The 12,500-nt window shown below is 49.8% G+C and overlaps 1 protein-coding gene across 1 annotated transcript in view; it reads left to right on the top strand.

Annotated features, from left to right (window-relative positions):
* The window catches only part of LOC126573506 (myophilin), a 17,019-nt gene that overhangs the window by 204 nt on the left and 4,315 nt on the right, over positions 1-12,500 (top strand). Inside the window, exon 1 of the mRNA XM_050233680.1 lies at positions 1-204. This exon is cut by the window's left edge and continues 204 nt beyond it. Coding sequence (XP_050089637.1) covers positions 151-204 — 54 coding nt within the window. The 5' untranslated portion in view covers positions 1-150. The remainder of the gene's footprint in view (positions 205-12,500) is intronic.

The raw sequence follows: 12,500 nt of genomic DNA on the forward strand, positions 1-12,500 counted from the left end.
TGGCTCCTTGCTCCTCCCATAGCTGCTACTGCTGCTGGTACACAGTGTGTGATTGTGTGCCTGATCCTGCAACGCGCGTGTGGGTGTGTTTATCAGTGACTCCGGCTTCATCTCACAGAACCAAAACAGCGAAAGCGCGAACAACACAAGATGTCGACCAACCGTGCCCCGAAATCCGGATTTGCCGCCGAAGCGCAGCGAAAGGTGAGTGTACGGCGTCGTCGTTGTCGCCTGCGGTTGACCCCAAACTCCGGATCCCCACAACCGTTGCCATCCAACGCGCGTGGGAGACAATTACAGGGCATTTGCTTTCTCTCCGGTTCCGCGGGGTTAGGAGGGAGTACCGAATTCCATTCGTGACTCTTGGGGAGCCGACTGGACTCTGGACACGGCATGGCCGGCAGGAGTAATCTGCATTTCATCTCAGCAGCAATCCACTCTCCGGGCGCGGGCGCGGGTTTGTGGATGCTGGGGAATGTGTCGTGGAATCCAGCTTCTCCAGCGTTCCGACCGCCAGTGAGTGTGTGTGCTTGTGTGTGCCTCCAGACAGGTTTTGGTTGTGGTGTCCATCCTACCCAGAGTCCCCGGAGACGCCTTTCTCGATGCTGGTTCCCCTGTGGTTTGTCGCTCTCAAGAGGAACTCTCCCGGGAGGAGGGGAGTTTCTGGATGTCTCGTTGTTTCGTTGGCACGTTCGTGAGCATCGTTGACCCGATTCTTCGGCTGCACGCCCTGGCATCTGTCCCACCGGCCTTTTTGGCGTTCACCTTCTCCTTCCATTCTCAAACAAAGTTTTGTGGAGAGGGCAAGAGATCAAAGGTAGAAACGACCGTTCCGAATGATGTTAGATGCAACCGTTGGACGATTTCGGGTTCATACAGACCGATAAGAGCCTCGGTGCGATAAGAGACTTCACATTGGACTGTGTGGACAGTGTCGAATGTCGCATTTTGGACCATCGATCAATTCGGTCTTACTCATGGAATTGATGGTTTGCTAACCTTCGGAATTGCAACACAAAAATGGCCTTCTTCCTGTACTGTCAGCCCGGATAAGCGAACATAAACCGCATCGGAATGCTGGTCAGTTATCGGAACATAATTTATGCTTCCATCAACTCGCCACTCTTGATCACTCGAGCTTCTTCTAATACTTCACTCTTCACTCAACGCCACGCGCATCTTCTGTTCGCATCCTCATGCGTCATTTCGGGCCACCCTTTGCCCCTTTCTGTCGGTAATTAATCCGCAATTAGTCAAATGCCGCTATGGAAACATCTGGAGCTGTTTTGTGCGAAATGTAACCCCCAAGGGCACGGTGTACCAATACACCAACCTCTACGCGTGCTTGGAGTTAAAGAAATTGGACCCCAGGCACACCATAGGCCGACCGAACCCGCTCCCATACATCGGCCAATCCAATTTCCTGTGTCTGCATTGCATTAATGTGTCTTTTGAGGTGCGTCCTTCGTTCCGATACTGTTGGCCTCTCTACCACAGACACGAACACACACGCACAGACACTTACGGAGTGTCTCTCTTTTGGTTTTCCGGGCCCTCCTCAACCTCTTAACATCCTTCCCCCGGGGGGGCGGGCGAGGCACAGGACAGGACGAAGGATGACGATGGTACGCCTTGGTCCGTTCGCTCAAAACCGGTATCGCGAGCCGCACCTTTCGACTGGAATGGAATCAAAAGAGGAAAAAAGGAAGAAGACGCCACTCGCACGCCACGGGTGTAAGAACGTGGCCAATGGTTTGGCCAGCAACAGTACCATCATACAGCGGCGATGATGTCATCGTCATGCCACGACGCGATCGCACCAAGCCTTTTTTTTCCTTGTCTCCTTGCCATCCAGAGGTTCCGGGTGTTTGAGGGCCGCTGCAGAGGTGGTCCCGGAGTGGCGTTTCGTGCCTCTTCATATATTATCCTTCCTTGGGTCATTATCGTGCGAGTCATTCCGGGTTTTTTTTTTCTTTTGCTGGAACGCTTTTGTAACGTCGTTTGAACCACCACATCCGCACGCAATCATGAATATCCGTTTTCGATCCTGCAGATTGGCGGAAAGAAAGAAGGGCAGGGAGTGGGGGGAAATATGAAATTCGCAAAAATGGGACCGGGTAAGCTAAGCTTAGCAGCCAAAACTCACTTGAGGCGGAGATTCGTTAGCAACTTCGCATTCAAATTCAAAGTCTTCTTAACCGTTACAACTCATTGAGCCGCCGATGAGTAATGGATGGATGGAGCGGCCCAAGCCAACTGGATCCTGGAGTGTGTCACCATAAATGGTCGCTTCGATGCCGCTCAAGTGTCTTGCATAATCTCCACGGTTATTCTGAAAAGCATCCCAGTAGCCCCCCATACACAGAGAGCCTTGGTTGCTCTTAGCAACAGCCGGCAGCCAGCAGCAGCAACAACACTTCTGATCCCTCCACTTCCACTGGCCACACAATCGCCAGTGCTGGACGCGGATCCACTTGAGCCCAAGCCTGGAACGATTAATGCTTGATGAGGCTATTTAGCCAAGCGAAGTAATGTAAACCCACGCACACCAAAACACCCTCACCACTCACTCACTCGAGGGTTTCTCAAAAAGCGCTGGTTAGTTGACCAGCATGTGTCAAAGCGTGGGATAATATCTCCGCGGCACACAATGCAATACGGACACGAGAGAGGCGTGCAAAGAAAGCACTGCGCTCGGCTGCTGCTACCGCGGATAGAATTTCTGATGAGTGTATGGCTGCAGCCTGGAGCCTGAAGGAGCGAACGGGTGCGCTGGTGGCCCATTTTCGTCCCATTATTTGCCTTCATTCCCGGGCCTAAACCTTGACCGGGCTCCGGGCCGTCCACGTCGGATGATGGTCCTCCGTTTTTTCGCCCTTTTTCCGTTTGTGCTAAAAGAGGTCTTTTCATACTTCTTACTGCAATATTACTGCGCGGCGGTTACTTACTGTGTACGTGAGTGTGCCTCCCCTTCCATTTTCCACGACGCGTCTTGCAGTCCTTGAAACGCCTTGTCCTCTGCTGGAGCAGGATAGGCGATGGATTCGAGATGATGCCAACTATAAGCTGGAGGACGCCCACATTGTACACACAAGGCGTTTTTCTTTCCACTTTGTTGTTGGTTCTCCGTCAGCGAAGAACGGTGCCGGGAGTACCGCGCGGGGAGCAGCCGACTTGGGAGACCTTGGGCACGAACCACCCGGTCTAGTACGCGTTATGCACGGTTGGCTTTCAGGTGCAAATGTCGCTTCACGCCCGGTTTTCGAGGTTATGAGAACAAAATAAAGAACCACAGGAAGTCTCCATCCGCACACCAACTCAGACCACGATAACAAACGTGTGCTTTGCTATCAACGTTTGGACACTGGTGACTGTTTGCGCGATGGGGGGGGGGGGGGGGGGACATAAAAAGTCCATTAACTATGATCCCGCCCAGTGGCCAGAGGTGTCAGAGAGGTTTTCTGCTTCTACGATCGGGAATGCATAGCATGCCGGGATTATACGGAGCCTACTGAGTCCGAAACCAGAGACGACCCATCATCAAACATTCTCGATCGGATTGGAATCGACGCACCAAAGCTTCCAAACGGACGGTTCCTCATAAATCCGCCCGGACAGTTACTCGCCGTGCAACGGTAAACCGGTGGCCACTAGGTCGAAGCAGCAACAGTGGTACAACCGGAAAACGATGCTGATGATCCCATGGCCATGGCCTAGGCCTAGGCCCAGCTAACCGACGAACGAAAGACGCCCAAAACAAACACGCTTGGCCGGAAAATCGAAGACACAAAGCATTCATGCGTGTCGTGTTTATGGTGGCGGCAGTTGCTTGCTGCTTGCTTGCTGCTTGCTTTGCCGTTTCACATTCCACGGCGCACGACCGAGAGAAGAACCGTAAGATATGCTGGGCCACCGGTGTGAGGAACGGCATCGTTTTCGTTGGTTCTTTCGTTCACCGATTGCGTTGCGTGCCCCTTTTCGGGCACGTGCCGGGTTTTGGACGAAAGAAAGCTTTTTTTTTTTGTGGGATGCAGTCGGTCGCAGACTAGGTGTTCTTGGGTTCAGTTTACTTTAATGACACCTTGACACCGAACCGTGCGCTGGCAAAGGTTGGATCGTTCGTTCCGTCTAGATCAAGCGAGCGTTATCTAGCGAACGGGACTTAAAACGTTGTCAGACCCTCAAGGAAGGGCAGATTACGTGATGGAATGTCCGGAGGTAAACATTGTGTCCAAAAAGTGCATCGCGCGATCATCAAGTACTGGGGGGGGATTGATGGTGCTACCTGCTCCACCGGCGGGCGCCTACCTTGCCTAATCTACTTTCGCAGTCTACAATTAGCGAAAGCGCCTCCGTGGTGGGCAAGCGATTCGCGATCGCCGCCGCCGCCACCGCCGCCGCCGCCAAAGGGTCAACACGAACCAGCGAGCCCAAAAGCTAGTCATTAACCTCCCGCCCCAGGCATATAGTGCATCCGTTTGCGAACCTTCTTCCAACCTTTTTGGCGTTATCTGAATCCGCTAATCTACAGCGCTTGCACAAGGCACACGCCACTAATTATTCTCTCCCTTCGACTCCCGAACTAACTGACTTACTAATTACTGGGACTCCCGAAAAATCCATCACCGTGGATTCCGGAGCCAGTCAGCGCCGCAAATCGAACCACCATGCTTTGCGTGCTCCGGGCGGTGTACCATTTCTTCAAATCTTCCGGCAGGCGATTTCGAATCTCTGATTTCTTTCTCCCTGATCGACAGGATTGGAATCCTTCGTTGGATTGGAATACTTACCGTTACTTCTTCTTCGGCAAGAGGATATGATTAATTGGTGCGCCTGCCAAAAAGGGCCAATGGTCTTTTCGGTTTCGGAACCCAGTTCGCTTCGACGCCTGCAGCGCGATTGTTGGTTAACCGTTAGCACACCGATTGGCACACCGGGGCCACAGGGAGATCACTCGTTGACTTCATTTTGAAGCTTTATCGAAAGGGGAAGAGATCGCGAGATCGAGTGTGAGCGAGTGGCCTCAAACGTTTAAAGTCAAAACTGCCACTCATGGTGCCATGGAATGTGTTTAGAATCCTCAATGTTTGCTTTTATGTAGTACACATTGTAGAGTGATGACCGTGGTGATCACGATCGTACCATAATTTACAACCCATAAGATCATTCAAAATTTGAAGAGGTTCTGTCATAAAACCCACGGAGTCTGGACCAATATTTGGAGATAGCTTTGCAGTAAACTATGGCGTCCTTTATACCAAGTACATGACGCCATTTCGGTACCGCTGTTGTGTTCCGTTCCATCTGACAAACCATCACTATAACGCTGGTTGCGCCATTACCGTGCTGGTGGATCGTCCGGACTCCGGGACAGACGCACACCTACCTATACTGCTGGTGGTGGGATGCCGTCACATCAATCAACCGACTGGTTAAACAGTAACTTCCTTTTCACCCCTTTTTTACCAGCATGATAAACCAGCCGCGTGTTGTTGCGTGGATTGGTGTAGATGGGAGGAGAAGTACCATTCAGGGGCGGTATGTTTGTGTTCCGATAACTAACGACGTTGATGTGAGGGGTGAGGACTGGGAATTCTAGACGATTGCCCGTGTTGCGGCCCTTCCATAGCTTTGCCATGGGCCAGCAGGGCAAGCAAAGATTACGTCAGCAACTCTAGATAAGCGTGTAGTTCCTCGCGGTTTTTTGTATTCCCGGTCAAAACTCCACGAATAAAACCTGCGCAATGTGTCTGGAATTTCGCTATTTCTTTAATCAATCCAACGACTCTCCACTTCGAAAAAATAAAAAAACGAACATCGATGGGCTTGGCTTGGGCTGGCTCGTCTCGGTTGGCTTAATCAATCAAATTGATTATACTCGCATCGCATCGGCGCATCGAATCGGCGAGGTTAGTCGTCGTTAGAACGAACGAACTCTCGTGTGCTACACTAGCACCAGCAGCAAACCAGCACTAGACATTAGAATCATCCAACGCTTCGCATCCGAGGCCGCCTCGAGAACGCCATATCGAGCGGCGATTCCGATGCCGTAGCGAAGGAGAGGGTCGCACGGAGCGCATTGAGCGTAAATTGAGTAAATCCGTTGGAAGGTTTCCCTTGCGGGGTCGGTCCGTTCGGTGTTCGGTTCGGCCGGTGCATTCGTCGTTTGTCTTTGCGCATGTTAGAAACGGACGTCAGTGGCGCGCAGCGTTGCGACCCTCAGCCTGCATTCATTAAAGCCACAAATCGGCCGTAAGCTTGACTGATAAGGGCACTTTCTGCCGCCCGCTTTAAGGACATACTCAGACATTACTGCGGTGCTCCAGCTGCGGCCATAAATCGAGGCTCGGGGGGGTTTACATACGATTTAAATGGGTTTCCGTGATTCAGTGTCACAACACACGCGGCGACATTGCAAATGTCACTCTCACTCTCTCTCTCTCTCTCTCGTTTTTCTACGTGCTTGATCGACATTGTGGACCAGCACGGCAGGTTGCGAGCATGTGCGCTAGCTTTACCCTTAAACGAGTCTCAGCTGGCTGTTGCGGAGCGATGATGAAGTCATCCGAAAATGATCACCATATTCGGTGACCGTGAGAAGAGGAATGTTCGCGAAGGCAACCACCGAAGCCGTTGCGGTTGGTGGGCAACCAGAAGCGATCTGCAATACTGTTCATAGATTACTGCGTTGACCGAAGAATTTATGCGGGGCTGGCACAATGCTTGGCAAAACATATTAATCATGAGCCAATTCTGTCAATCTTTTGAACCACCTCAAAGTTCAATCCTCACGGATGCCTTTGAAGTACGTGAGTGAGTGAGATAAGGTGCTAAAATATTGATTGGAAGCAAACAATTGCATCACCGTGGCCGTGCACTGATCATCCTGTCGCTGCCGGTGATGGAAGAACGGGAGGCCGGACATTCTGACACGTCCAAAGGGAGGACGTGTACGTGCTAAGTGTGCTCGTGATCACACTACAATGGAGGGGAAGCGCGGTCCACCGTGAATCATCACGGTAATAATCGATCGATCGAAGGTACAGTTTATGGACACTTCATGATACTTGGCGAGAGGCTAAGCAGTCTGCGAGACGCTGGAGGAAAAGGTCTTGTTCACGTGATTATTGTTTATCGACCTAAGCGGGAAGCCTTAACCTTCGAGTTCAAAACAGATTCGAAGGCAGCAGGAGAGCGTTAGGTTGAGCTCAGTACGCAGATAGAAGATTGTGATCGTAAGCCAGTGTGGTGGTTTGCGATCTCATCATAAACGAAGCACTTCTTCACGTAAATGGTCTCTTCTCGTGTGCATTCAAATCCCCCGGTGTATGTCCGGCTTATGTTTTATGCGAACCTAGCTTTACAATAGCGACAGCACCGTGCGGGAAGGTGCTGCCGGCAGTGGCGGTAGAAAATGGCCTCAAGTAAATCAAATCAAACGCAATGATTTGGCAGTCTATCGTTCTGAAAGATAACTGTGCGACTCTTGGAAACACGAGTGCGAACCGTAATAGACGAGCTTTTGTTGTTCCCTGCTGCGAACGATCGTTGCTCGATCTATCGCTTAATGCTCGAGTTGCTTTCTCTCCTCTTCTGGTCATGCGGGAGATGGTTTGGCGTGATAATTTCGGATATGATTTTGATAAATGAAACACATTTTTTAATAGTGTAAGAAAGCGCATGAGTGAATAAGGTTTCAGTGTTTATTATAATTATCCTAAATTTAAATTGAGCTTTCTTTAAATGCCTCTGGCGATACAGATTTGGTAGAACGTGGTGTATCCCTTATCAGAAAAAGGCGAAGACATCATACGATAGTCAATCATCGATAAGAGCTCGGTTTGAGTTGTCAAACCATACAGAGATAGGGTGCTAAGAAATGGTTTTGATAAATTACGCGCTTCTAAACCCACTCAATTACTTCGTCGTCAAAATCGATGATAAAGTATCATCGAGTAAGCGTATCGCCCAGCGGCGAATGAGATTTACGCTAAGCTAAAAATTCCAATCGAAACATCTGCAACCGATAACGGAAAGTTAAATAGAGAATTTAGAGATAAACTAATGCCCAAGATAAACTTACAGCCCACTTAGCAAACGGGAAAAACCAATCACCTTTTATTAACTTTAATGCATTTTCCCTTTTGCTTTATTGAATTCTTTAAAAGTAATTCCCTACCATACCCTTTAAAGTTAATACCATCTCACAGATTAAAGGAGAAACAGTTGGAAGAAAACATTAAATAACATACCATCGCCCGATGGGAGATAGCCAAATCTGAAAGTAAAACAAGTTATGTTTGACCCATTTTTGGGCCACGGAACCCGCTTCGAAGGAGACTTCACAGTTCGCCGCATAAACCCCCCCGTCAACCGCCCCGATCTCGACCTTTTGGTCTTACTGTCCGTCTGTCGCTCCGTCTGAGCACGAACAGCATAAAAAAGCATCCATTCTGACTGGGTGTATGTGTGCACGGGCGTCTGTCTGTGCCCTGATCAACACCCTGTGAAAGCCCTTCACGGAGCTTTGGTTCTCTGCGCAGCCGGGAGATGAGAGCAATCGAACGCAATCGGCATCACCGGTCACCGACGATTATTGGAGAGGGAGGTTGGTTGATGCAGCGCTCTGTGGCCACGACACTCGATCGGTCGAACACCAGTGACGTGTACAAATCGGTTCTTCAGTCGACCGCTGAGCAAAGTGACCGAAAATGGAGACGACGATTGTCTGGCGGAGTGCTGCAAAGGAACGACAACGAAATTGTGAAGCACGAATTTCCGGCCGCTCAGATCAGCAGACGATTTACTATCTCGCTAACGAAAGGGTATCCTTTGGCTATAACTGGAGTTTGACTTTTCCAATTTCCTTTTGGCTTACAGTATTGATAAATGCATTTGTTCACCTCTGGCTAGAAAATCTAGCTGAAACCAATGTTGCCAATGTGAAGCCGAGCCAATCTAATAAATTGTTTCGATTCCCTGCCCTCTCATGTGTAATAAAAACTCGAATTGATACAGTCACTCGGAACAATGCACTTAAAGTGTACGAGATAGCCGTATGTTGACGTGCGTTTGCCGTTTTGCCGCCTTGGTCGTCGTCACAGGCGTGATGATATGTGCTCCCATTAAATTGAATCGACAATCGAAGGAAATTGAAAAAGATTGCCATCGCCGATCCATTAGCACGTCGTACCGAAGAGCCAACACCAGACATTAAAAAGGCAAGTGAGCAAACAAGCTCACCAAGACGCGCACCACCAATCACTATCGGGGCTCGGGGCGGTTTGTGGTGGGATGATGATAACGCCCGATTGCATTCCAGTGCAGTGAACACAGTCGTAGGAGAGGGGCGCACAATACGTTTGGATGATTCCCTATCGATTTCAGCCATCCCCAGATAAACTATCTATCGGTTGTCTCAAGTGGAGCAATTAAGATATGACGCCCATAAATGCTCGATAATCTGGGGTGCAGATAAACGAACGGCTAGACATTGTAGGCCACGGGGTTAAACCCTGTTTCGTTTGACAAAATCGTGGCTTAGAGGCGTGTCGTTGAAGTAAGCATTCAATTCTACGTTGAGTTGCATAATTTGTTATCAATTTTTCTTAAAAAAAAAAATGGACATTCATGCTAGATTTCAGTTCCATCCCGAACAACCTATCAGGGCACCGGTCCTTTCCGTGCGTCACTCTTTAGAGGTACAATCCTATACCGCAACGAAGAAGTATGCTTATCTTCAGTCGCGATGCGTTTCACCTTGCCCGCATAACTGGCTGGCGGATTGCGAAACGAGTTTTGCATAGCACGGGGACGATGGGCGCGCTATGCAATGTTAGCAACTTTGTGGCACTTGGGGAGGACCGCAGGTAGCAGGCCGCATACGCATTAAGGGCAGTGTCGCCACCGCCAATGTCCATATATGATGATGAATCGCAAAAATAAAACCCCGACCGCTGCAAGGCCTAGGGTTACAGCCGAGCTCTCCATCGGTATCGGTTTGCTGGAATCGCGTCGCAGGCGTCGTCTCCGTTGCCAGAATTCGCTGACGGCACCATCTGCTGTGTTGAACCCAAACCTTTCGCTGGGTTCAGCCGCGCCGTTGACTCGATCGCTCGCGTGATCATTCGGATTCCGTGTCACGACGACAGTCACGGCACGGCCAACTCGGCGCCCAGATCAACGGATTATGCTGGCGTGTTGTGAGCCAGAAAACGAATAAAAACTCTTTTCAACACAGGCGCGTGTCAGTTCTTAAAAAGGGCACTTTAAAAGTGAGGTGTAACAGAACAGATAGAGGTAACGCTCGCTGCTCGCAGCTTCACGAGCTGTTTATGCTGGAGATGGCGTTCCGTACCATCTGTCGATGACGGGGCTACGAACTGGCCGATGCTTTATGGAGTGTTATAGAACTTCCATAAACCAAAATGACGGATGGAGCGCTAAACCCGTGGTGGCATCGTGGTGTTTTACAGCTGGAGTAATATTTGTTAGCGTGTACAACCCAACAAAACACGTAGCACACCGGACCGGAGCATTAGCTTCATCGCGCCCCCCCCGAAGATCGGTCCAGAACACAAATCTTTCCACACCCCCCGGACAATAATGTCTGTTCTCACTTGCAATTACTATCCGGAATCCGGGTGCCCGACCAGATGGTAAAGGAATTTCTTTATGACGGCGCATCATCGGAGTGTTGATGAAAAATGAGGTCACGCAGTTCATTTTTGGGGAGGGGTGGAGGGAGCATCCGTCCATCGTCGTCACCGATCGAGTTGGAAGATAAGCCTTCAGCGACCGGTGACGGACTCCCCGTTCCTTCACCGAAAATGTGTCACCGAAATCACCGTTTGGTAAGCCCGAGTGGATTTAATTCATTTGATACTTCCGTTCCGGCTTCCGGCACGCTTCCGCTGTGTCATACCACGTACACAAAGGGGGGGAAGACGGGGCAAGGGGAAGACAGATACGGCGACGATGGATCCGGAAGCTCGAACTCGAAAGAACTAATCTGCTGCTCGGAGGTGAAAGTGCAATCTATGGCAACCAATTTATGGTGTCGTAACAGGTTTCGTTGTTTGTTGGAATAGGTCATAATTCCGAATGGTTGGTCACCGCATTTATGACTTCGTTTTCAATTTAATAAACAGATAACGGACGCGAGAGGATTGTTATTCCGTGCCACAATGGTTTCATTGTTGGAGCGACAGAAGTCTTATTAAATTATTCTCTTATCTTATTCTTATCTGTTTTCATTAGACTCAGGGACTTTTTAGAATTATTACTTACTTGCTTAGTTCGCGCTACATTTGACAAGCAGTCTTGGCTTGCTACAAAAGATCCTTCTGATCAGACTCATAAATCTCTATTTTTATTAACATACAGCATGCAGACAACAAAGCAGCCTGTCGCATCTTGTGCGTAAAGCTTCCTTCTGAACAGCTGAGATCACTGTAATGATCGCAAAATGATGATGACGAAGGCATCACTCAAAATTGGAATCTATGACCGGAACCTGACGCCCTAGCCACGCGCAATGAAGTCATGGACAAAATATTTAACTAGCGCCGAAGCGCTGATCGGCAGTGATCGATGAGTGCGCTGAAACCCCAATTCCTCTCTGTCTGTGGCCTTCAACCTGTCAAAAGCACCATTTTTGGTTCGGTCTCTTCGTGTGTCGTGTGTCTGCTCAACGAGAACCTTGGCCACTGGGGCTCGATGACTCGGTACGAGACGTCTCGAAGCAACCTGCACGTTCCAGGGGCCTCTGTATGACCTCATAAGAAGTGGTTGGATGGAAGAGATCGATACAATCGTGCGCTAAAGGTGTTAAATCATCCTCAGATTAAGCGAGGTCTGAGGTCCGAAACAAATAAAAAAAAAGATGAAATAATTCGTTGAATCCAATCATAATTGTGCGGATTTCCCGCCCCCAGATGATGATCGCGCACCAGTGTGTGTTGGTGTGTTGGGCCTATCCCTTGATGAATCCTCCACTTGATGCTCCCCCGAGGTGGCCATGCACACGGTCCTTCATCAAGCACTTGCTGCGTGCTTTCTGTTTTTTATCGTCATCACTCCAAAGGAACAGGTTTTGTGGTGCCACCGCAGGACCACCGATGGGTGGGATTCGTTTGCAAAAAGTAAAGAAAAAAAGAAAGAAAACTGAAACTAAAAACAAACACGTCTGAATCGAGACAACAACGCATGCACAGTGTGCGGGACGAGGAGAGAGACACCTAGGCGCAGGCGCAGGCGCAGGCGAAGGCGGGGACACATGTCCTCCAAAACCCGCCACACACCGACACCGCGACGGCCGACAGCAGTCGCACAGCTAGGCCCAAGGTCTGTGGGGTGGTCTGGGAGCAACAAGTAGTCCGAACCGATCAGATCGCGCTCTGACTGGCTGGCTGGCCAACATGCGGTTTTGCGGTGGGCTGACTTTTAAATCCAAATATGGTAGAATCTTTAAACGGAATGGATCGAAAGTACACTCGAGG

This window comes from Anopheles aquasalis, chromosome 2 (assembly GCF_943734665.1).
Source record: "Anopheles aquasalis chromosome 2, idAnoAquaMG_Q_19, whole genome shotgun sequence".
NCBI lineage: Eukaryota > Metazoa > Arthropoda > Insecta > Diptera > Culicidae > Anopheles > Anopheles aquasalis.